The sequence below is a fragment of the Salvelinus namaycush genome, chromosome 32 (assembly GCF_016432855.1).
Source record: "Salvelinus namaycush isolate Seneca chromosome 32, SaNama_1.0, whole genome shotgun sequence".
Taxonomy (NCBI): Eukaryota; Metazoa; Chordata; class Actinopteri; order Salmoniformes; family Salmonidae; genus Salvelinus; species Salvelinus namaycush.
Genome location: NC_052338.1, coordinates 32,099,532 through 32,125,355, shown reverse-complemented (window position 1 = coordinate 32,125,355; position 25,824 = coordinate 32,099,532). Strand labels below are relative to the sequence as shown.

Here is a 25,824-nt window from a genome sequence, read left to right as displayed (position 1 = left end):
ACTTGAGTTAAAATGGATGTGTTATAAAAATGACATACATGTGGCTCTTTGGTCTAGGGGTATGATTCTCGCTTAGGGTGCGAGTGGTCCCGGGTTCAAATCCTGGACGAGCCCAGCTATTAATGTTAGGCCTCCATGAAACTAGTATGCAGTATACTAGATATTGTAGTCTCTATACTGTACTCTAGTAGACCTACTCTATATATATTATTGTACCTTGTCACTGCCACAGTGGAAAACGACATAGATATTCCAATCAGCAATCACATGACCAAAGCCTCCCAACACCTGAAAAGTTTCTCCCCTGCGCCCCTCACCAACCGGCCATCTGGCCCATATAGACTAAAGGACTATGCTGTGGCCCTCACCAACCGGCCATCTGGCCAATAGAGACTAAAGGACTATGCTGTGGCCCTCACCAACCGGCCATCTGGCCCATAGAGACTAAAGGACTATGCTGTGGCCCTCACCAACCGGCCATCTGGCCCATAGAGACTAAAGGACTATGCTGTGGCCCTCACCAACCGGCCATCTGGCCCATAGAGACTAAAGGACTATGCTGTGGCCCTCACCAACCGGCCATCTGGCCCATAGAGACTAAAGGACTATGCTGTGGCCCTCACCAACCGGCCATCTGGCCCATAGAGACTAAAGGACTATGCTGTGGCCCTCACCAACCGGCCATCTGGCCCATAGAGACTAAAGGACTATGCTGTGGCCCTCACCAACCGGCCATCTGGCCCATAGAGACTAAAGGACTATGCTGTGGCCCTCACCAACCGGCCATCTGGCCCATAGAGACTAAAGGACTATGCTGTGGCCCTCACCAACCGGCCATCTGGCCCATAGAGACTAAAGGACTATGCTGTGGCCCTCACCAACCGGCCATCTGGCCCATAGAGACTAAAGGACTATGCTGTGGCCCTCACCAACCGGCAATCTGGCCCATAGAGACTAAAGGACTATGCACTCTATGCTGCACACCACATCAAGGCATCACTGAACTGTACACAAAAGAACTGCACTATACTGCATTGCACTCTGTCCATCTCTCTATATTTAGATATATTCATACTGATACTGTAAATGTGTACATCCCCTGTATATCAACCGTATACCCCCTGTATATCAACTGTATACCCACTGTGTTTCAACCTTTTACCTACTCTGTATACACCGTATGCTCACTGTATCAAGCATATACCCACTGTACATTTGTATATCTGCGAATTCTCTTACAGCTCTATGCTCACTCTACCTAGTTGTATATAATGTATGTCAACTTTGTTTAAGCTCTGTCTCTAAATGTTGTCTGGCACCACCATATCACCAAGTAACACTCAGAGTATGTTGTCAAGAAAGGCCCACAACAGACGGGCACAGAGTAAGTTTTTCATCTTCTCATTGAAGAGTCTAAAACAAGGGCTCGTCCGGGATTTGAACCCGGGACCTCTCGCACCCTAAGCGAGAATCATACCCCTAGACCAACGAGCCTGTCTGACGACTGTTTCTGAGATTTTGAAAATCATTTAAATGCCACGCATGTAATGAAAACTTTGATTCTTCACTGGTACTGCACTGTCTTCTGGTGGTGCTGAGAAGTACTGCTGTTGAATTTTGGGCGTTTGGACAATGGCCACTCAAATCTGTAGATTAGGATTGCACTAGAGGGAGACGAGAGCTGGTCGTTAATTTGCAACCAGCTAGGGAATTAACACAAAGGGAAGAGCGCTCGTTCAGCATGGAGAGGAAGCGCTACAAAGTCATCATTATGTCTAAACCCCGCCCATTTCTTAAAATGTTCTTCTGAAAATCTGATTTTAAACCTAACCTTAACCCTAACCTTAACTACACTGCTCACCTTGTGTCTAACACTAACCTTAAATAAAGACCAAAACGCACATTTTTGTTTTCATACATTTTTACGTCATGGATAATTTTGGCTTTATAGCTGTGGTAACTAATGACAGGCATGAGAGTTGGAGTTCTGCCAATTATGTGTATTCTACCCCAACATAAGTAACACTTGAGTTAAAATGGATGTGTAATAAAACTGACATACATGTTGGTCTAGGGGTATGATTCTCGCTTAGGGTGCGAGAGGTCCCGGGTTCAAATCCCGGACGAGCCCAACTTTTAATGTTAGGCCTACATGAAACTAGTATGCAGTATACTAGATGTGCTCACTCTACCTAGTTGTATATAATGTATGTCAACTTTGTTTAAACTCTGTCTCTAAATGTTTTCTGGCACCACCATATCACCAAGTAACACTCAGAGTATGTTGTCTCACACTAGCAGCACGGTATCCACAAGTAATAAATTATAAGCATCTGGGAAGTTGGTCCAGGGGTTGGATTCTTGCTTAGGGTGCAAGAGGTCTGGGGTTCAAAACCCATTAGATACCATTTTTTAAATGTTAGAATATCAGAGCGACGTCAATTTACCAGGAATACGACTTTCCCGAAGTGGATCCTTTGTCCTCACCACCCAGGGCATTTGAACTGATTCAAGAGGCCGATCCAAAATTAATGCCGCCGAAGGACTAGAGGGAGACAGAGCAGTCTTCTGGTCAGACTTCGGAGGCGCGCACCCCCCCCCCCCCCCCCCACCTCTTCTGAGTATATTACTCGCTAATATCCAGTCCCTTGATAACAAGGTTGACAAAATCAGGGCATGGGTTGCTTTCCAGAGAGACATCGGGGATTGTAACATACTCTGTTTCATGGAAACATGGCTCTCTCTGAATATGCTGTCGAAGTTGGTACAGCCACCTGGATTCTCAGTGCGTCGTGCCAACAGGAATAAACATCTCTCCGGGCAGAAGAAGGACAGGGGTGTATGTTTCATGATTAACGACTCATGGTGTAATTGGAACAACATACAGGAACTCAAGTCCTTTTGTTCACCTGACCTAGAATTCCTCACAATCAAATGCTGACCGTATTATCTCCCAAGAAAATTATCTTCGGTTATTGTCACAGCCGTGTACATCCCCCCCTCAAGCTGATACCAAGACGGCCCTCAAGGAACTTCACTGGACTTTATGCAAACTGGAAACCATATATCCTGAGGCTGCATTTATTGTAGCTGGGGATTTTAACAAAGCAAATTTGAGAACAAGGCTATCTAAATTCTATCAGCATATCAAATGTAACACTCGCGCTAGAAAAACACTGGACCACTGTGTTATACAAGGACAAGCATGTGGCTCTTTGGTCTAGGGGTATGATTCTCGCTTAGGGTGCGAGTGGTCCTGGGTTCAAATCCTGGACGAGCCCAGCTATTACTGTTAGGCCTCCATGAAACTAGTATGCAGTATACTAGATATTGTAGTCTCTATACTGTACTCTAGTAGACCTACTCTATATATATTATTGTACCTTGTCACTGCCACAGTGGAAAACGACATAGAAATTCCAATCAGCAATCACATGACCAAAGCCTCCCAACACCTGAAAAGTTTCTCCCCTGCGCCCCTCACCAACCGGCCATCTGGCCCATATAGACTAAAGGACTATGCTGTGGCCCTCACCAACCGGCCATCTGGCCAATAGAGACTAAAGGACTATGCTGTGGCCCTCACCAACCGGCCATCTGGCCCATAGAGACTAAAGGACTATGCTGTGGCCCTCACCAACCGGCCATCTGGCCCATAGAGACTAAAGGACTATGCTGTGGCCCTCACCAACCGGCCATCTGGCCCATAGAGACTAAAGGACTATGCTGTGGCCCTCACCAACCGGCCATCTGGCCCATAGAGACTAAAGGACTATGCTGTGGCCCTCACCAACCGGCCATCTGGCCCATAGAGACTAAAGGACTATGCTGTGGCCCTCACCAACCGGCCATCTGGCCCATAGAGACTAAAGGACTATGCTGTGGCCCTCACCAACCGGCCATCTGGCCCATAGAGACTAAAGGACTATGCTGTGGCCCTCACCAACCGGCCATCTGGCCCATAGAGACTAAAGGACTATGCTGTGGCCCTCACCAACCGGCCATCTGGCCCATAGAGACTAAAGGACTATGCTGTGGCCCTCACCAACCGGCCATCTGGCCCATAGAGACTAAAGGACTATGCTGTGGCCCTCACCAACCGGCCATCTGGCCCATAGAGACTAAAGGACTATGCTGTGGCCCTCACCAACCGGCCATCTGGCCCATAGAGACTAAAGGACTATGCTGTGGCCCTCACCAACCGGCCATCTGGCCCATAGAGACTAAAGGACTATGCTGTGGCCCTCACCAACCGGCCATCTGGCCCATAGAGACTAAAGGACTATGCTGTGGCCCTCACCAACCAGCCATCTGGCCCATAGAGACTAAAGGACTATGCACTCTATGCTGCACACCACATCAAGGCATCTCTGAACTGTACACAAAAGAACTGCACTATACTGCATTGCACTCTGTCCATCTCTCTATATTTAGATATATTCATACTGATACTGTAAATGTGTACATCCCCTGTATATCAACTGTATACCCACTGTGTTTCAACCGTTTACCTACTCTGTATACACCGTATGCTCACTGTATCAAGCATATACCCACTGTACATTTGTATATCTGCGAATTCTCTTACAGCTCTATGCTCACTCTACCTAGTTGTATATAATGTATGTCAACTTTGTTTAAACTCTGTCTCTAAATGTTGTCTGGCACCACCATATCACCAAGTAACACTCAGAGTATGTTGTCAAGAAAGGCCCACAGAACAGACGGGCACAGAGTAAGTTTTTCATCTTCTCATTGAAGAGTCTAAAACAAGGGCTCGTCCGGGATTTGAACCCGGGACCTCTCGCAAACTAAGCGAGAATCATACCCCTAGACCAACGAGCCTGTCTGTTGATTGTTTCTGAGATTTTGAAAATCATTTAAATGCCACGCATGTAATGAAAACTTCGATTCTTCACTGGTACTGCACTGTCTTCTGGTGGTGCTGAGAAGTACTGCTGTTGAATTTTGGGCGTTTGGACAATGGCCACTCAAATCTGTAGATTAGGATTGCACTAGCGGGAGACGAGAGCTGGTCGTTAATTTGCAACCAGCTAGGGAATTAACACAAAGGGAAGAGCGCTCGTTCAGCATGGAGAGGAAGCGCTGCAAAGTCATCATTATGTCTAAACCCCGCCCATTTCTTAAAATGTTCATCTGAAAATCTGATTTTAAACCTAACCTTAACCCTAACCGTAACTACACTGCTCACCTTGTGGCTAACCCTAACCTTAACTACACTGCTCACCTTGTGTCTAACACTAACCTTAACTACACTGCTCACCTTGTGGCTAACCCTAACCTTAACTACACTGCTCACCTTGTGGCTAACCCTAACCTTAACTACACTGCTCACCTTGTGGCTAACCCTAACCTTAACTACACTGCTCACCTTGTGTCTAACCCTAACCTTAACTACACTGCTCACCTTGTGTCTAACCCTAACCTTAACTACACTGCTCACCTTGTGGCTAACCCTAACCTTAACTACACTGCTCACCTTGTGTCTAACCCTAACCTTAACTACACTGCTCACCTTGTGGCTAACCCTAACCTTAACTACACTGATCACCTTGTGGCTAACCCTAAACTTAACTACACTGCTCACCTTGTGGCTAACCCTAACCTTAACTACACTGCTCACCTTGTGTCTAACCCTAACCTTAACTACACTGCTCACCTTGTGGCTAACCCTAACCTTAACCCTAACCTTAACTCCACTGCTCACCTTGTGGCTAACCCTAACCTTAACTACACTGCTCACCTTGTGGCTAACCCTAACCTTAACTACACTGCTCACCTTGTGGCTAACCCTAACCTTAACCCTAACCTTAACTACACTGCTCACCTTGTGGCTAACCCTAACCTTAACCCTAACCTTAACTACACTGCTCACCTTGTGGCTAACACTAACCTTAACTACACTGCTCACCTTGTGGCTAACCCTAACCTTAACTACACTGCTCACCTTGTGTCTAACCCTAACCTTAACTACAGTGCTCACCTTGTGGCTAACCCTAACCTTAACTACACTGCTCACCTTGTGGCTAACCCTAACCTTAACTACACTTCTCACCTTGTGGCTAACCCTAACCTTAACCCTAACCTTAACTACACTGCTCACCTTGTGGCTAACCCTAACCTTAACTACACTGCTCACCTTGTGGCTAACCCTAACCTTAACTACACTGCTCACCTTGTGGCTAACCCTAACCTTAACTACACTGCCCACCTTGTGTCTAACCCAAACCTTAAATTAAGACCAAAACGCAAATTTTTGTTTTCATACATTTTTACGTCATGGATAATTTTGACTTTATAGCTGTGGTAACTAATGACAGGCATGAGAGTTGGAGTTCTGCCAATTATGTGTATTCTACCCCAACATAAGTAACACTTGAGTTAAAATGGATGTGTTATACAAATGAAATACATGTGGCTTGTTGGTCTAGGGGTATGATTCTCGCTTAGGGTGTGAGAGGTCCCGGGTTCAAATCCCGGATGAGCCCATTTTTTAATGTTAGGCCTACACGAAACTAGTATGCAGTATACTAGATATGCTCACTCTACCTAGTTGTATATAATGTATGTCAACTCTGTCTCTAAATGTTGCCATGCACGCCTCCAACTCAATCATCAAGTTTACAGACGACACAACAGTAGTAGGCGGCTTGATTACCAACTAAGACGAGAGAGCCTACAGGGAGGAGGTGAGGGCTCTCGGAGTGTGGTGTCAGGAAAATAACCTCTCACTCAACGTCAACAAAACAAAGGAGATGATCGTGGACTTCAGGAAACAGCAGAGGGAGCACCCACCTATCCACATCAACGGGACAGCAGTGGAGAAGTTGGAAAGTTTTAAGTTCCTCGGCATACACATCACGGACAAACTGAAATGGTCCACCCACACAGACAATGTGGTGAAGAAGGCGCAACAGCCCCTCTTCAACCTCAGGTAGCTGAAGCAATTTGGCCTGTCACCTAAAACCCTCACAAACTTTTACAGATGCACAATTGAGAGCATCCTGTCGGGCTGTATCACCACCTGGTATGACAACTGCACCGCCCACAATCGCAGGGGGTGGTGCGGTCTGCACAACGCATTACCGGGGGCAAACTACCTGCCCTCCAGGACACCTACATTACCCAATGTCACAGAAAGGCCAAAAAGATAATCAAGGACAACAACCACCCGAGCCACTGCCTGATCACCCCCGCTACCATCCAGAAGGCAAGGTCAGTACAGGTGCATCAAAGCTGGGACAGAGAGACTGAAAAACAGCTTCTATCTCAAGGCCATCAGACTGTTAAACAGCAATCACTAACTCAGAGAGGCTACTGCCTACACACAGACTTGAAATCATTGGCCACTTTAATAAATGGAACACTAGTCACTTTAATAATGCCACTTTATTCATGTTTACATATCTTGCATTACTCATCTCATATGTATATACTGTATTCTATACTATCTATTACATCCTAGCCTATGTCACTCTGTCATTGCTAGTGTAACGGATGTGAAATGGCTAGCTAGTTAGCGGGTACGCGCTAGTAGCATTTCAATCAGTTACGTCACTTGCTCTGAAACCTAGAAGTAGGGTTGCACCTTGCTCTGCAAGGGCCGTGGCCTTTGTGGAGCGATGGGTAACGATGCTTCGTGGGCGACCGTTGTTGATGTGTGCAGAGGGTCCCTGGTTTGCGCCCTGGTCGGGGCGAGGGGACGGTTTAAAGTTATACTGTTACACTCATCCATATATTTATATTTATATATTCTTATTCCATTCCTTAGATCTGTGTGTGTTATGTAGTTGTTGTGGAATTGTAAGATATTACTTGTTAGATATTGCTGCACATGTCGTTACTAGAAGCACAAGCATTTCGCTACACTCGCAATAACATCTGCTAACATCTGCTATTTGAAGTAACACTCAGAGTATGTTGGCTTGCACTAGCAGCACCATATCACAAAGTAAAATTCTGAGTATGTGTAAATGTGCTTGGCGAATAAAGATGATTCTGATTTGTACAAGCCTAGTAAAATTGATTCAGATTTTGTGTGGATTGAAGATTTCACCTTTATTTAACCAGGTGGGCTAGTTGAGAACAAGTTCTCATTTGCAGCTGCGAAGATACACTCATCATTCACTTCAGGTGTACATTTCCCCCCCCAAAAAAATGTTAACCAAAGGAACGATCATATAATTGTGTAAATATATATAAAGCTGCTCAGACACCAACACACTTCTCTGCAGTAGATGGCGTGATGAGCATTCCGAACTGAAACATTATCCAACCACGCGAATAAGAAATCCCTCACACGCGCGTGCGCATTTACAGAGCGGAAAGCGTAATTGCGTCGAGCGGAAACTGGTACGTCCTTTCTGAAGCGGACTGCCATCATGGTGAGTTCGCAATGGAGCTTGTGGATTTTGAAAAAATGATTAAATAAAAAAATCCTTATTGTTAAGCACCCTCAACTGATATGTAAATGCATAGCGTATCGCTATGTTGGCTTTTTTTTTTGGCGTTTAAGGTTTTGATATATAGTTTCGATGGGTTTTGGACATAATAAAAATGTCGGCTGTTCCGCATGCTACAACGTGGTGAAGAACAGGCCGATAATCAGTAGACTAACCGTAGTCAACTATCGAGCTAGGCAGCGCCAACGTCACCACTATAAAAAACTAATTTGAAAAGCGATCGCAGAATAGTTTCTGTATTTGTTTTCTTCGTTTGGTTTGTCGGTCCACGGCCATACGTAAACTAGCTAACGGTAGTTACGTTATCTGCTAGCGTGCTAGGCTTAGGGGTAACGTACTGGTACCACTCCGGTACAGTTTGTTGGCGTCTATAGACTTCTCGGTATTGGTGTTTCCCCACAAACTAATAGCCATGTCCCAAAGGTAAATCACATTTTGTAAAACGTGTAGTTAGCTAACCAAGATAACCCATCTACGTGTTTGACAGTGTCGGGAGGGTTAAAGTGTTTGGTCCATCAGTAGGCTGGACAAGAGAGTCAAAATTCACCCAAAGCTGGAAAAAAAGTCAGAAGAACGTTGCTCAGCTGGAACACTAACGCGAGCCAATAGCAAATGAATGGAGTCGAACGTTCGCAGAGCCTGTTGACTGGAGTGACGCTTAGAAATCAATGGCACCAAGATATGTATCTCTTACAATTTTACCACAATCTTTTCTTAGTACCAAACTGAGAAGTAACTAGTGTAGAAAGTAAACATCCGCACATCTATAGTGCCAAGTGTGCTTATGTCTGCATAACGAGGAAGTAGGGTAAAAAAAAGTGCAACTTTTGGCTACTTCTGATCTAGCGATTGATGACAGTTGAGCACGCCGCCCAACCTTCTGTAATTACAAAGAGGAGATTATCCTGATTTTAAAATGGTGTCCGACTTGAAAAAAATGTAAATATACACGATGCGAGATATTTGGCCAAATATACCAGCATGCCTCTCCAAAACAATGGGGGAGCTCAGCGTTCCAAGGGCAAAAGGTATTTGGGGGTTTATGTTGGATGCCTAAGGAGTACGCTGCCCAGCCTTACATAATTAGAAAGATATCATGTTTTAAAATGGTGTCAAATTGAGAGAAAAAGTGCACATTGTACACATTGTGAGATATTTGGCAAAATATAAATACATACCTATATTTCCCTATAGTAAACAATTGGGAGGGCTACCACAGTTCCATGAGTAATTTGTTAACATTTAAACTACAAACAACGTGGGCAGGTCTCATTGCCAACAATAGCAAAGCAGGCATTGTGACGTAGAATAAACGGGGAATAGAATGTTCAGAGGGTGAGTTGGTGTTCAATAGAACTAATATGAGCTGGCAGGGTGAAAAATGCCCTGAAATAGGGCCTGCTTCTTTGTGATTACTTTTTTTGTGATTAAGCAGCTGGGACATAATTTAATGTTACGAAACTGGGTTCCACAGCAGATGTAATGAACTAGTTATCAGAAAAAAAGCATTGTTAAAAATGTCCAGTGTCTAGCCTACCATAATACTATTTTCTGGATCTCTGCCTACCAAGCTAGTTAACAACCCTTATTTGTTGCAGGTGTTCAAGCGCTACGTTGAGATTGGCCGTGTTGCTTACATCTCTTTCGGGCCCCACGCAGGTAGCCTGGTGGCCATCGTCGATGTCATCGACCAAAACAGAGTAAGCATAGCATTGATGATATCCTGACTTTATGCCAGAGGTCTCCAACTCTCTAATTTTAAGTTACTGGTTGTGCAGGCTTGTTCCAACACTGCAGTAACATATCAGATTCACATGATCAACTAGTCAGTCTTTCTGGCCTGGAATTGGGAGAGCCCGGCTCCAAACCGGTACCTGACTCACCTAGTCTGGTAGGGTTTGTTTGTCTGTCAGTCTTTTATCCACCAACAATTCTCCAGAGTCCTGCTTCAAAGTGTCCAAAAACTCCCCATTGTGTGAGTGGTAGAGCCAGGTTGTTGACGTAAACTACCACATAGCGCAGCTCATTTAAGAACGGTTCAACTCAGCATAGACATGTTTAATTAAATTGGCTGTGGTGTGTTTGTCTCAGGCATTGGTGGATGGTCCCTGCACAGGGGTGAAGAGACAGTCAATGCCTTTCAAGTGCATGCAGCTCACTGACTACGTCATCAAAGTCCCACACAGGTGAGTGAGAGGACCTCAGGGGTGTATTTACTAGGAACCAAGCAGAAGCAAACTGAATGAAACAGGGAGGTACCTACCTAACTTTGTCCAATATAAACGTATTTGCGTTGCAAAATGTTTAGCTACGGTTCGCACATATGTTCCAGTCCTCAATCAAGACCTTGACTGGTCAGTTTTGTCAGTTTTATTATAGCTGAGCTGGTACAAAAAAAACATGCGCGCATACACACTTCAATGAATTGAGTTTGGCTTTTGTTTTCCTGTGGTGGATTTTGAGTCGATAGTCACAGACCTATTGCAGTACCCTTGCAGAACACAATACCTTTGGCTCTTCTCTGCCCATGTCGATCCTCTGGGACATAACCCATCCTGTGTTGCAGCGCTCGTCAGAAGTTTGTGAGACGTGCCTGGGAGAAGGCCCAAGTCACCGAGAAGTGGGCAGGAAGCAACTGGGCCAAGAAGATCGAAGCCAGGCAAAAGGTACAGAGTGTTTTTAGATTACTTTTAGCTGCTAATCAAAAAGCAACTCCTTATGGGGTTCACATGTTTCTGACAGTCTCTGGACTAGGCCTTCTGTCTCCTTCGGTTTTCTAAATGGATGGGGGAATTGGTCTGCTTGTGGCTAACAGTTGGTTCCTCAAGGGTTGTGGCTAAACATTTTGTCAAATGGGACACGGGATAGTTCAATAGGCTTTAGGTGAATCACTGCCCACAAACATCATTGGCTTGCTTATGCTACTGCAATGTTTCTGCATCTCCAGGGTGGTATTCACAAAGAACCAAATAGGCTACAATGGGGAAGGACCTACCTGAATCTGTCCAATAAGCAAATATTTTGATGTCCCAGTTGTGTAACTGTTGTGTGTCTCTGCAGAGGGCACAGATGTCCGACTTTGATCGCTTCAAGGTGATGAAGGCCAAAAGGATGGTGAGTGGAGAAAACGCTCAGATTATTCATTATTATGTTGAATATTTTTGGGTTTCACAATTACATGTAAAACGACAATATGTTGTATTTGAATCCCCGAACACATGAAGGGTTTAATGTGTGACAATAAAACCTAATGGGGGGAAAAATGATTGAATGGTCACTGATTTGTTGTTTGTGTCCACAGAGGAACAAGATCATCAAGCATGAGGTGAAAAGGCTGCAGAAAGAGGCAGCGAAGAAGGCGTGATCTGTCATTAATAAATCTTCTGGTTGAATTGTTCTCCATCCTCTGGTCTTTACTACTGCACACCTGTCAATCACAGCATAGGGCTAGCTATCGCTTCGGTCACACAGACAGCGTGTCCTCACAGCATAAGGCTAGCTATCACTTCGATCACTCAGACAGCGAAGCTATCACTTCGATCACTCAAAAGTTCAACATTCACCTTCTGCTACCATTTCTGTCAAGCCGTCAATGCATACGTTCGATAAATCCAACGTACTCACCACACTGCCTCTGTAACGCAATACTGCAAGGCAAACGCAGCCTTTCATTGGAAATGAATGTAATTCTGTTGTACCAAAATGCAATGATGCTGTTGGTGTGATGTAAGAGTAAAGACACATTTCTAGATCACATTTAGAAACTTTGCAACTTTAAAAAATGTAACCCGGGTGTGCCTATATCATTCCACACTGCGACCAGGAACATTAAAGCAGCGGATAGCTGTCTGACTAGATTGTCAAATGTCATTTTTTAACATTTCTAGTCCTTTCTCCTAATCTACATGTTGAATCGCTACTGTTCGTACCAACCCAGAAGGTGGTTGCTACATTTACTGCAGCCATCCGCTGCTTTGAGACGTTTTGTTTTTTGCGGTGTCTGTTGAAGGCACATCCGACTCGTGTTTCAGAAAAGGGTGAAATGTTACAGAATCTAAAACAAAACATAGAAAGAGCACGTGAATCAAATTGTATTTGTCACATGCGCCGAATACAACACGTGTAGTAGACCTTAGAGTGAAATGTTTACTTTTGAGCCCTAAACCAACAATGCCGTTTAAAAAAATACAGATTAGAATAAGAGAGAAAAGGTAACAAGCAAGTAATTCAAGAGCAGCAGTGAAATAACAATAGCGAGACTATATACAGGGGGGTCACTGGTCAATATGCGGGGGCACTGGCTAGATGAGGTAGTATGTACCACTGATATTATGATTGTATAATCTGCATTGCAGACCAGCAGGCAGTTTGTTCTCCTGAAACCTCTTGACAACTAGTGCAGGTCACAATCGGTAACTGGCTGGGGGTGATGTAAGAGTGCTCAATTTCTTTAGTTTTAAAGGGCTCACTTGAATAACAACACAAATCATTAACAAATCACTACTTTTATATGGTCACAATGTGTACATGTTCAGTGGAACTAATTAAATTGAAAGCACCAGTTTAAAATGGTAACTGGTGGAAACTGGCACCCTGTATCAGATAATGGAATATGACGCCGTTGCTATTCTCTTTTAATGCAGTAGGTGGTGGTGAAAGATTGAGAAACTGGCAAATAAACTCAAATGTGCTTTTTGTTGTTGTCGGGGATGCTTTTCTAAAGCCTAGTTCATATTGGCAGTTAAGTGACTCAAACTTTTTGTTTGCATATATGATTCGAATCATTTTGTTTTTCCCTGCCATAAAAGCATATGGATTCAGATATTTCGCATACAGCCGTCGTTACTATGACAACTATCGTAGCCATGTCAGTGAATGACTGCTTTGCATAAACGCATCTGATTTGGCCACTTTGGACAATCAGTATTACAAAACGGATTTAAAAAAAATAATCTGATTTGCGCATAAGGGCTTGTTGTGTGAACAAGGCTGAGTGATCGAATAATGTGTGAACAGCAAAGGAGGGGTAGGCGCGCCTCATTAAACGTTTGATAAATATACTAGATTTGTGTTCGCAATTCTAAATGAATGCGCTAAGGGGGTAGTATATCGTCAGTAGCACTTCCCTGCTGTGTGTGGCTGACTCAAGTCTGTTTATGCCACCTTCAACACCCTCCACCCCCAACAGGCATGTCTAGATGAGAAGAGTGGTGTTGTCGGGTTGGTGTAGCGTGGGGGAGGGAATGTAGGTTGTTATTGTGTTCGGGCGCTTCTCTGTGGTCAGGGTGAGAGAGGGTGGGGGGGACCAAAAATAGAACAACCTGAGATACTGCCGGACTCAGGATAATAAGAGATGGGAGTGAGAACAACTCTGTTTCTATCTAACAGAAGATGAGATTGGGCGCTTTATTACACTTAATGGAGGGATCCGTTGTCTCGCTACAATGTTAAAAATCTGCGGTACACTGTTTTATCACCCAGTGTCTTCAAATGCCCCGTTTTTAATGTCGAAATTTATGGTGGAAAAACCAACAGACTTTGGATGTATTTATTAGGGATGGGCATTTGAAATGTTTGGACTGTTCTAATACTCCCATTCTTTATTTTTTGTAGAGTACTTGACTGGGGAAAGAAAGTGCTTATATATGCCAACAGATAGCAACAATGCTTTATTTAGTATATCCATTACAGATAAATCCTAATTGCTAATTTGCCCCATAAACACTGTACAAAGCATTAGGAACACCTGCTCTTTCCAAGTCATAGACTGGCTAGGTGAAAGCTATGCTTGTGTATGTGTGCCATTCAGAGGGTGAATGGGCAAGACAAAATATTTAAGTGCCCTTTGAATGGGGTTTGGTAGTAGACATGGGCACAACTTTGGTTTTGGAAGTTGGGGGGACATAACTTTATTTGTATTTTTATATCCAGTCGATAAATACTCCAAACAGCCTACCTGATCGCACGGAGGCGTCCACGTGGTCCTAAAGCAAACCATTGCCCTGTTTTGTATCACATTCCAATTATAAAACTGGGGGGGGACAAAAATGCAATTTCAAAATGTGGGGGGCGTCCCCAGTGAAAGTTGCGCCCCTGGTAGTAGGTGCCAAGAGCACCGGTTTGTGTCAAGAAATGGAACGCTGCTGGGTTTTTCAAGCTCAACCGTTTCCCGTGTGTATCAAGAATGGTCCACCACCCAAAGGACATCCAGCCAACTTGACACAACTGTGGGATGCATTGGAGTCAAATGGGCCAGTATCCCTGTGGGAAAACTTTCGACACCTTGTAGATTCCATGCCCTCACGAATTGAGGCTGTTCTGAGTGCAAGAGGGGGTGCAACTCAATATTAGGAAGGTGATCCTAATATTTTGTACCCTCAGTCAATAAAAAAGCAAGTGCCATTTAAGATTAATTTATTGAATCTAATATCAACTGGTTATATTATATCGTGGAACACAATCTTTAATATCTGGTTATATTATATTATGGGACACAATCTGTAATATCAACTGGTTATATTATATCATGGAACAAATCAAATTTAACTTTATTTGTCACTTGCGCCGAATACAACAAGTGTAGACCTTACCGTGAAATGCTGACTTACGAGCCCTTAACCAACAGTGCAGTTCAAGAAGAGTAAAGAATGATGGTGCAGCTGTCGAACTTTTTGAGGATCTGGGGACCCATGCAAAATCTTTTCAGTCTCCTAAGGGTGAAAAGGTTTTGTCGTGCCCTCTTCACAACTGTCTTGGTGTGTTTGGATCATGATAGTTCGTTGGTGATGTGGACACCAAGGAACTTGATACTCTCGACCCGCTCCACTACAGCTCCGTTGATATTAATGGGGGGCCTGTTCGGCCCGCCTTTTCCTGTAATCCACGATCAGCTCCTTTGTCTTGCTCACATTGAGGGAGAGGTTGTTGTCCTGGCACCACACTGCCTGTTGTCTGACCTCCTCCCTATAGGCTGTCTCATCATTGTCAGTGATCAGGCCTATCACTGTTGTGTCATCAGAAAACTTAACGATGGTGTTGCAGCCTGGCCACGCAGTCATGGCTGAACAGGGAGTACAGGAGATGGCTGAGCATTGGACCCCTTGTGGGGCCCCTGTGTTGAGGATCAGCGTGGCAGACGTGTTGTTGCCTACCCTCACCACCTGGGGGCGGCCATCATGAAGTCCAGAATCCAGTTTCAGAGGGAGGTGTTTAGTCCCAGGGTCCATAGCTTTAGTGAGGAGCTTTGAGGGCACTATGGTGTTGAACGCTGAGCTGTAGTCAATTAACAACATTCTTACATAGGTATTCCTTTTGTCCAGATGGGATAGGGCAGTGTGCAGTGCGATGGTGATTGCGTCATCCGTGGGTCTGTTGGGGTGGTATGCAAATTGTAGTGGGTCTAAGATGTCGGGTAAGTTTTTTTTTTTTTTTTTTTTTTTTTTTTTTTTTTTTTTGGGTGGATCAGCTTAATATTGCGGAAAGAATGTTGCTTCCAATGTAATTGTCTGCATCATTTCCAATCCCCCATATTTTTTGGGTAAATATATATATCCATACACGCATGCATACATATATACATATATACATACACATACCTATATAGACATACATACTTTTTTAAAGAATATACCTTTATTATTATTCCCCGCAACCCTACCACCGCTCCCCCAATTGGAGTAAACTAATAAACACTTCTGCTTTTACCTTCAATTTATACATCTTATACCTATTTTACAGACACAGACTACTTTATAATAGTTCTCTCTTGTTTGTTCTTAGTCCTTCCTCTATTTCTGTTGTCCATCCAATTTTATTTCCACTTGTAACTGTGCTATTTCACAAAAGCTCCGCACCTATACACATTTCACAGATCCCGTATGCCCTACATTGTTTATCTTGTTATTAGTCCCACCCTTCAGTTCCACTCAACCCTTCCCATCTATCTTCCAACATCATCCATTTCGGATTTTTATTTGCCATATATTTTTCAACTGTGCTGTGATGCTTCACAAAAGATTTGAACCTTCCTATTCTCATAGCTTCTACAGATTGTAAATTAAAAATAAACATTTTTGCTAAAATAATTATTATATTATTGATTGATTGACTATGGCTTTTCAAATCCCCCAGTATTGCTATCTGTAGCGTTAGTTCTAGGCAAATGTTGCAATTCTTCAGCCATTCCTGGACCTGTGACCAAAAACGAGCTACATATGGACAATACCAAAATAAATGGTCTAATGACTCTGCCTCCTCACAGCAGAATCTACAGAGCTGGGAAGATTGTATACCCCATATATATAACATTCTATTAGTTGCAAGAATTTTGTACAATAATTTAAATTGAAAAATTCGAAGTTTTGAATCCGGCGTTGTTTTGCGTATCAATTCATAAACCATGTGCCATGGAATGGGTACATCGAACATCTCTTCCCAACTATTTTGCAATTTATATGGCACAGCTGTCAGTTTTTTGGTCCTTAAATGAAATTGGTATATGTTTTTATTTATCACACTTTTCTTTAACCATTTATGTTCTTTAATACAGGGCCGACATACAAGTTCCTTACTTTTTTCCCCTTCTACTTGCCTCTTCCATTTTTGTGGTAATGCTGCAATTAATTGGTTGTAATTTTGGGTAGAGCAGACATTTCCATATGTCTGTGTGAGCTGCATGTGTGACATAACTCCACCAGTCCTATTTATGATATCATTCACAAAAATTATACCTTTTTTAAACATTTCTTCGATAAATACAGTTTTTTTATCAATTACTATATTTGAATTTAACCACAATATTTGTTGTACTATTTGTTCCGTCCTTTCAGGTGGATTAAACTGAAATTGCAACCAACTTTCTAAGGCTTGTTTAAAAAATAAGGATATTTTGGAGATTATTTCCTTTTCAAACAACCGAAAGTGAGCAGGTGTAATCTGAATAAAGGGAAAAAGGCCCTTCTTGAACATAGGATGAGACATTCGTACCAATTTACTAGAGAACCAGTTTGGATTTAAGTATAACTTTTGTATGACTGATGCCTTTAGTGAGAGGTCTAATGCTTTAATATTTAATAATTTCTGCCCTCCGAATTCATATTCGTTATATAAATAGGCCCTTTTAATTTTATCTGGCTTGCCGTTCCAAATAAAATGGAATATTTTTTGTTCATATAATTTAAAAAGCAGGTCACTAGGTGTAGGCAAAACCATAAGCAAATAGGTAAACTGTGATATGACTAAAGAGTTAATCAGGGTGATTTTTCCACAAATAGACAAGTATTTTCCTTTCCATGGTAGCAAGATCTTATCTATTTTTGCTAACTTTCTATAAAAATTTATTGGAGTGAGATCATTTCTTTCTTTTGGGATTTTTATACCGAGTATGTCCACATCTCCGTCAGACCATTTAATTGGTAAACTACATGGCAATATAAAATGTGTATTTTTTAGTGATCCAATACGTAATATGGTACATTTATCATAATTTGGTTTTAATCCAGAGAGGATAGCAAAGGTATCTAGATCCTCTATGAGGCCGTGGAGAGACTCTAGTTGTGGTTTTAAAAGAAAACATGAATCATCAGCGTACAATGACACCTTAGTTTTTAAGCCATGGATTTCTAATCCATTAATATTAATGTTTGATCTAATTTTAACAGCTAACATTTCGATGGCAATAATAAATAGATATGCCGATAGTGGACAACCTTGTTTTACTCCTCTAGATAGTTTAAAACTTTCTGAGATGTAGCCATTATTTACTATTTTACACCTAGGGTTACTATACATAATTTTAACCCATTTTATAAGAGATTCCCCAAAATTGAAATATTCTAGGCATTTATATATAAACTCCAGTCGTACTTTATCAAAAGCCTTTTCAAAATCAGCTATGAAAACCAGACCTGGTGTCCCCGATATTTCATAGTGTTCTATTGTTTCCAGTACTTGCCTTATATTATCTCCAATGTATCGTCCATGTAAAAAACCTGTCTGATTAGGATGAATAATATCTGACAAAACTTTTTTTATTCTATGCGCCAAGCATTTTGCTAGGATTTTTGCATCACAACACTGAAGTGTAAGAGGTCTCCAATTTTTTAATTGGACTGGATCTTTATATATACCACTTGGGTCCTGTTTCAGTAATAACGATATCAGACCTTCTTGTTGCGTGTCTGATAATCTACCATTTATATAGGAGTGGTTAAAACAAGCTAATAATGGTCCTTTGAGTATATCAAAAAAAGTTTTGTATACTTCCACTGGTATGCCATCCAGCCCTGGAGTTTTCCCATCCTTAAAGGCCCCAATTGCATCAAGCAGTTCCTCCTCTGTAATTTGGCCTTCACATGAGTCTTTCTGTACAGATGTTAATTTTACATTATTAATAGGAAAAAAATCCATACAATTAGTTTCAGTTAGTGGAGATGGAGGAGCCTGAAACGAAAACATATTCTTAAAGTACTTTACTTCCTCTTTCAAAATATCATTTGGTGAATCATGCGTGACTCCATCATTTGTAACAAGTTTTAATACATTTTTTTTGGTAGCATTTCTATATTGAAGATTGAAAAAGAATTTGGTGCATTTTTCCCCATATTCCATCCAGTTCGCTTTATTTTTATAATGTATTACACTGGATCTTTCTTGAATAAGTTCCTCCATTTCTTTTTGTTTTTCCTCTAACTTATTCTGTGCCTCTATGGTACTGTTTTTATTGCTATCTAACTGTACTGTTAGTCCTTCAATTTCCTTTGTTAATATGGACTCTTTTGATCTAAATTGCTTTTGTTTTATAGATGAGTACTGAATTGCATGGCCTCTAAAGGCACACTTAAAAGTGTCCCATACAATAAGGGGATCTGCTGTACCTATGTTATGTCTGAAAAAGTCAGTTATAAAATCTTCTGTCCTAGTTCTAAACAATTTATCATCTAGTAGACTTTGATTAAATTTCCAATATCCTCGCCCACGTGGAAATTCTGTAAGAGAAATATATATGCCAATTATGTGATGATCCGACCGCATTCTGTCCCCTATCAACACTTTTTTAACTTTTGGTGCCAGAGAGAATGGTATAAGAAAGTAGTCAAGACGACTAGCTTGATTCAGCCTCCGCCATGTATATCTCACTAAATCAGGGTATTTAAGTCTCCATATATCCACTAATTCCAATATATCCATGACATTCATGATTTCCTTAAGTGCCTGAGGGTGATAGTTTGTAGTGTGATTTCCTTTCCGGTCTATAGAGGTATTTAAGACCGTATTAAAATCTCCCACTATAATAATAGAGTCTAGTGTTGCTTGTAGAGTTGATAAATTCTTATATATATTTTCAAAGAAGCTTGGATCATCATTATTCGGACCGTATAGGTTAACAAGCCATATTTGTTTATTGTCCAATAACATATTTAAAATAATCCATCTACCTTGAGGATCTGTTTGGACAATTTGCACATTTGGATCAAAATTATTGTTAATTAAAACCATCACCCCTTTTGAATTTCTTTGCCCATGGGAGAAATATATTTTGCCCCCCCAGTTCTTTTTCCACAAAACTTCATCTAAAACTGTTGAATGGGTTTCCTGTAAACAATAGATATTATAATCCTTCTCTTTTAGCCAGGTAAATACTGATCGTCTTTTCTTATTATCTGCTAAGCCATTACAATTGTAACTGGCTATACTTATTTCACCACTTACCATAATGAGACACACCTTTCATTCTTTTAATCAGAATATATTTTTGTAAACGTACTATTAAAAAGTAACATAATGATTGAGTGTCTATATAGTTGTACCATGATATTTGCATTTCTACTAAGTAAACCTCCAATTGGTCCCTACTATTCCACCCGCTAAAAGGCCTCATCTCGAGATGGCTTGTCATCCCAATGCCCGGTAGACCACCCTCGACCCCCTGTATCCCATAGCCCTGAACCGACTGGGATCCATTCTTTGAAAAGAGCATACAGTGCCATTTACCGAATTGAAGAAGATCAATTACCATATGCATTTCCATTGCCCTCACCTCGATTTGTATTATATATATCTGTGGATCATCCTCTATTGTCCCTAACATCTTTTACTTCTTCCTTCGCAACAGTTGTGGGATACACACATACACCCACACACACTCAGCCCTTACCCCCACACAACCATAAGCTCACTTTCTCAACAATTGCACCATCCCAGAGCCCAACTCAAGATGGGTCATGATTTACAAATGCACTTGTAGTTGCAGCTGCATGAGAAGGCCTGCAAGACCGCACAAAAAATTAGCAAAAATTGAGAGATTTATTTACCATTGTCATATCCTAGATAATGGAGGTCAAATGTACACCTTATTCCTGAAACACCCACAATACGGCCACCCGTCATGACCATGTCCCCACGCATCTCCATGCAGTCCGACTTTGATTTTGTGCCGCCAGGGCCACAATAATATACCCCCTCTCTGAATGTCCGAGTGTGACCCCCTCCCCATGGGTTACTGCAGCTAGTGTTGCCAGCACTGCCACTGCCTGGGTGGGGGCACCCCACCGGAATCCCCACCGGCTAGGTACAAGGTCGTCAAGGTTCTCATTAGCAGCTTTGAGAATTTCCTTGTATATTATGCTCTCCCTTATTGGGGCTTTGGCTTTGCAGGACCAACCCTGCCAAGCAGGCTCAGAATCTTGAGGGGGCAGTGCTGCTCTTGGTCTCTGACCTCATTTTAGCTGCATACAGACCGCTTACAGCTGGCACATAAAACAGTTAGGGACTTCTCCTTAGTATCTGGGTCATTCAGGTGGGTGTCTAGGGTATAGTGCCATGGACCGTACCATTAAAATAGGATAATAAATAATTAGATATAATTTATAAAAAAATAAATAAAAAATGTAGTTCTCCATGATAGGACAATAAATAAATAAGACGTATAATTCATTATAAAAGTATATCCATCATCTGAACAACATTGAAAGCCCTCTCATACCCGGCTCACAGCAATACATTGGCTCTGGGATATGCAACCATTTCATTACTCACTCACTCAACTTTCCAAACATAACAAATAAAATAAAAAATAAACACAAACCATACCATCCACACATACTGTGCCTTCTGTTTACTTAGTTTTTATCTTCACTATGTTGAATTAGTGCTTGTGTGTTCAATTAGTTATATGTGAAGATTTATAGAAAAGCTATATTTTTTATTGTATTGTTACAATCAGTAACCGGGCTTGAATTGTGTTTATTTCCCTCGTCTATGAGAACTTTGTAATTTTTAAAATAACCATGGAGTAGTCTTTGTGTCTCTGAACAACTGGTTATCAATATATAGTTTATCAACGACGAGAGCTACTCGTTTCGCTTTTAATCTATTTTCTTTGAAAATTGGATACAGAACTTTGCGCCGTTCTGCAATTTCCTTCGGAAACTGATCATTCATGCCAATTTTGGTCCCAGCAAGTCTTTTACCCAGGCTTTTAACCATTATTTTATCTTTAAATGAAGCAAATTTGGCAACGATTGGGCGTTCGTACCTCTGCCCTCTCTGTCCGAAGCGGTGAACGCGTTCAAGTTGGATTTTGTCGATAACTTCGCGTGGAATCTGAAGCGCTGTAAGGAGGAACTCTCTAACTATAGATTCAGGAACTTCTCCTTCTTTTTCTTGGATACCTGTAAGTACCAAATTCTCTCTCATGGATCTAGTTTGTATGTCTAGTAAGGTTTCCTTCAGAACGGTGTTCTCCTTTTTAATTCCATTCATTTCGGTTTCAATCTTATTGACTGTCCCTTTTAGCGCGTGTGTTTGCTTCTCCAATGTCGCAGCTTTTTCATCACTCATCTCTAGGCTTGCCTTCAACTCTTTTATATCCTTACTAACTAATTCAAGTATACCCAGTTTGTCATTTATTGATTTTAACAGATCGGTTTCGACCTTTACCATTCCGGGTGGTGAGAATATTAAATCATCAGTGTCTGTAGAAGAGTCACGTTTTCGTTTTGTAATCGGTTCCCCTGTCTTACTCTCCGTCATGTTTGGTTGTTGCCTGTTTTCGTAATATTTGTCGATAAATGTCTCTAGTTTTAGGATTTGTTTTGTGTTATTGTCCAGATTGAAGGTTATCACTCACCAGATTAAGTAGTGCTAATATTTTAGTCTAATTTAGCAGATATTTCGAATATTATGTTTTATCTTGAGGTGCTCTACATAAATCCCTTCAGTCCGCCATTACCCTTACGTTACCTTTACGTCATACGTCACTCTAATGTCGGGTAAGTTGGAGGGGATATAATCCTTAAATAGCCTCTCAAAGCACTACATGATGACAGAAATAGTGATTTAGTTCAGTTACTGTCTCTTTCTTGGGTACAGGAACAATGGTGGACATCTTGAAGCAAGTGGGGACAACAGACTGGGATAGGAAGAGATTGAATATGTCCGTAAACACTGGCAGCTGGCCTGCACATGCTCTAAGGAAGCGGCTTGGGATGACGTCTGGGCCGGCAGCCTTGCGAGGCTTAACACGCTTAAATGTCTTACTCACGTCGGCCACAGAGAACGAGAGCTCACAGTACTTATGAGCGGTGTTGGCCCGCGTCGGTGGCTCGTTGTTTTCCTAGAAGCAGGCGAAGAAGGTGTTTAGCTTGTCCTGGAGTGAGGTGTTGGTGTCCGCGATGAGCCTGGCTTTCCCTTTGTAATTTGTGATTGTCTGGAGTCCCTGTCCCATACGTCTTGTGTCTGAGCTGTTGAATTGCGTCTCCACTTTGTCTCTGTACTGTCAGTTTGCATCTTTAATTGTCAGCATAGCTGGTCTGTTTGTACATGTCCATGTTCCCAGTCACATTACAATAGTTAAATGCGGTGGTTAACACTTTTAGTTTGGTGTGAATGCTGCCATCTATCAACTGTTTTTGGTTTGGATAAGTTTTAATAGTCACAGTGGGAACAACATCCTCTATGAACTTCCTGGTGAACTCAGTCACCAAGTCAGTGTACACGTCAATACAATTCTCAGAGGCAACCCAGAATATTTCCCAGTCGGTGTGATCATGGATGGACCCCCATCCTCTCTGTCTCTCTCTGTTTACAACATGGCTACAGTAGAATCGTAGCCAGTCGTGTAGTGCCAGCAGGGGGTGTTAGACTTTGAAGAAACCCCAATCTGATGATGACTCTGTTCAATTTATTGAATGGAGTGGAGTGATGGATATCTGAAAAGTCCACATATGTAGCTAAAGCGAAGGATTAAATTGAAACTTTAGCGGGAGGAAAATCCAACACGGTTGCTGAGGTGAAGGATTAAATTGAAGCCTTGGCAGGTAGGAATCTCCACCTGAAGCTCATTTATGAGCTGAATGGTACGGTTGTTAGGGTGAAAACTGTGGTTGAAGCCTTAGCTGGGAGGAATCTTCATCTGTAGCTCATTTTATGAGCTGAATGGTACGGTTGTTAGGGTGAAAAGTGTGACTAAAGCCTTAGCTGGGAGGAATCGCTTTTCCATTGTCATTTTTGTTGGACTTGCATTCTGTAGCAGGTATGAATCACATTATTATTATAGATAGTATTGAAGTCAAATGGGAGAACCAGTCCTTGGGTGGTTCCTAATGTTGTGAGATTCTCGCTTGTGTTTACAGATCAAATGGTTCTGCAATTGTAACAGTAAGCAACTGAAACAAAATGGACGACTGCAGTGTAACGGTTATTATGAGAACATGTTGCATGGATTGCTATGGTTTAAGAATATGAAAGTGTGTATTCTTATTTTAAATGTAGCTCTGTACCTCTCTATACATTTTCTAAATGTAACCTTTATTTAACTAGGCAAGTCAGTTAAGAACAAATTCTTATTTACAGTGATGGTCTACCAGGGAACAGTGGGTTAACTGCCTTGTTCAGGGGCAGAACGACAGATTTTTACCTTGTCAGCTCGGGGATTCAATCCAGCAACCTCTTGGTTACTGGCCCAGCGCTCTAACCACTAGGCTACTTGCGGTCCCTACACTCTAACCACTAGGCTACCTGCGGTCCCTACACTCTAACCACTAGGCTACCTGCCTCCCCCCTCTAACCACTAGGCTACCTGCCTCCCCCCCTCTAACCACTAGGCTACCTGCCTCCCCCCCTCTAACCACTATGCTACCTGCCTCCCCCCCTCTAACCACTAGGCTACCTGCCTCCCCCCCTCTAACCACTAGGCTACCTGCGGTCCCTACACTCTAACCACTAGGCTACCTGCCTCCCCCCCTCTAACCACTAGGCTACCTGCGGTCCCTACACTCTAACCACTAGGCTACCTGCCTCCCCCCCTCTAACCACTAGGCTACCTGCGGTCCCTACACTCTAACCACTAGGCTACCTGCGGTCCCTACACTCTAACCACTAGGCTACCTGCCTCCCCCCCTCTAACCACTAGGCTACCTGCGGTCCCTACACTCTAACCACTAGGCTACCTGCCTCCCCCCCTCTAACCACTAGGCTACCTGCCTCCCCCCCTCTAACCACTAGGCTACCTGCGGTCCCTACACTCTAACCACTAGGCTACCTGCCTCCCCCCCTCTAACCACTAGGCTACCTGCGGTCCCTACACTCTAACCACTAGGCTACCTGCGGTCCCTACACTCTAACCACTAGGCTACCTGCCTCCCCCCCTCTAACCACTAGGCTACCTGCCTCCCCCCCTCTAACCACTAGGCTACCTGCGGTCCCTACACTCTAACCACTAGGCTACCTGCCTCCCCCCCTCTAACCACTAGGCTACCTGCGGTCCCTACACTCTAACCACTATGCTACCTGCCTCCCCCCCTCTAACCACTAGGCTACCTGCCTCCCCCCCTCTAACCACTAGGCTACCTGCCTCCCCCCCTCTAACCACTAGGCTACCTGCCTCCCCCCCTCTAACCACTAGGCTACCTGCGGTCCCTACACTCTAACCACTAGGCTACCTGCCTCCCCCCCTCTAACCACTAGGCTACCTGCGGTCCCTACACTCTAACCACTAGGCTACCTGCCTCCCCCCCTCTAACCACTAGGCTACCTGCGGTCCCTACACTCTAACCACTAGGCTACCTGCCTCCCCCCCTCTAACCACTAGGCTACCTGCCTCCCCCCCTCTAACCACTAGGCTACCTGCGGTCCCTACACTCTAACCACTAGGCTACCTGCCTCCCCCCCTCTAACCACTAGGCTACCTGCGGTCCCTACACTCTAACCACTAGGCTACCTGCGGTCCCTACACTCTAACCACTAGGCTACCTGCGGTCCCTACACTCTAACCACTAGGCTACCTGCCGTTTTTTTTATTATTATTGATGCTTTCAGAAATGATTCATACCCCTTGACTTTT

The 25,824-nt window shown here is 42.8% G+C and overlaps 1 protein-coding gene and 3 non-coding genes across 4 annotated transcripts; 2 read left to right on the top strand and 2 right to left on the bottom strand.

The window, feature by feature from the left end:
- Nucleotides 1-1,422: 1,422 nt before the first annotated feature.
- Nucleotides 1,423-1,494, bottom strand: trnap-agg. Its single transcript has one exon. It is a non-coding gene; the product is annotated as a tRNA-Pro (tRNA).
- A 3,279-nt stretch (nt 1,495-4,773) lies between these two features.
- Nucleotides 4,774-4,845, bottom strand: trnat-agu. Its single transcript has one exon. It is a non-coding gene; the product is annotated as a tRNA-Thr (tRNA).
- Nucleotides 4,846-6,437: 1,592 nt separating this feature from the next.
- Nucleotides 6,438-6,509, top strand: trnap-agg. Its single transcript has one exon. It is a non-coding gene; the product is annotated as a tRNA-Pro (tRNA).
- A 1,819-nt stretch (nt 6,510-8,328) lies between these two features.
- LOC120027249 (60S ribosomal protein L14-like) lies at nt 8,329-11,880 on the top strand. Its single transcript, XM_038972150.1, has 6 exons — nt 8,329-8,405; nt 10,082-10,183; nt 10,575-10,669; nt 11,050-11,149; nt 11,544-11,597; nt 11,785-11,880. Exons 1-6 carry the CDS (start codon nt 8,403-8,405, stop codon nt 11,845-11,847), a joined length of 417 nt encoding a protein of 138 aa, XP_038828078.1. The 5' UTR covers nt 8,329-8,402; the 3' UTR covers nt 11,848-11,880.
- The last annotated feature ends 13,944 nt before the right edge of the window (nt 11,881-25,824 follow it).

What these genes read in the sequence shown, in the direction of transcription:
- LOC120027249 (XM_038972150.1), top strand. An exon ending in ATGTCATCGACCAAAACAGA is followed by an intron (nt 10,184 to 10,574) that starts GTAAGCATAGCA and finishes TGTTTGTCTCAG; the next exon opens with GCATTGGTGGATGGTCCCTG. An exon ending in GTCATCAAAGTCCCACACAG is followed by an intron (nt 10,670 to 11,049) that starts GTGAGTGAGAGG and finishes CCTGTGTTGCAG; the next exon opens with CGCTCGTCAGAAGTTTGTGA.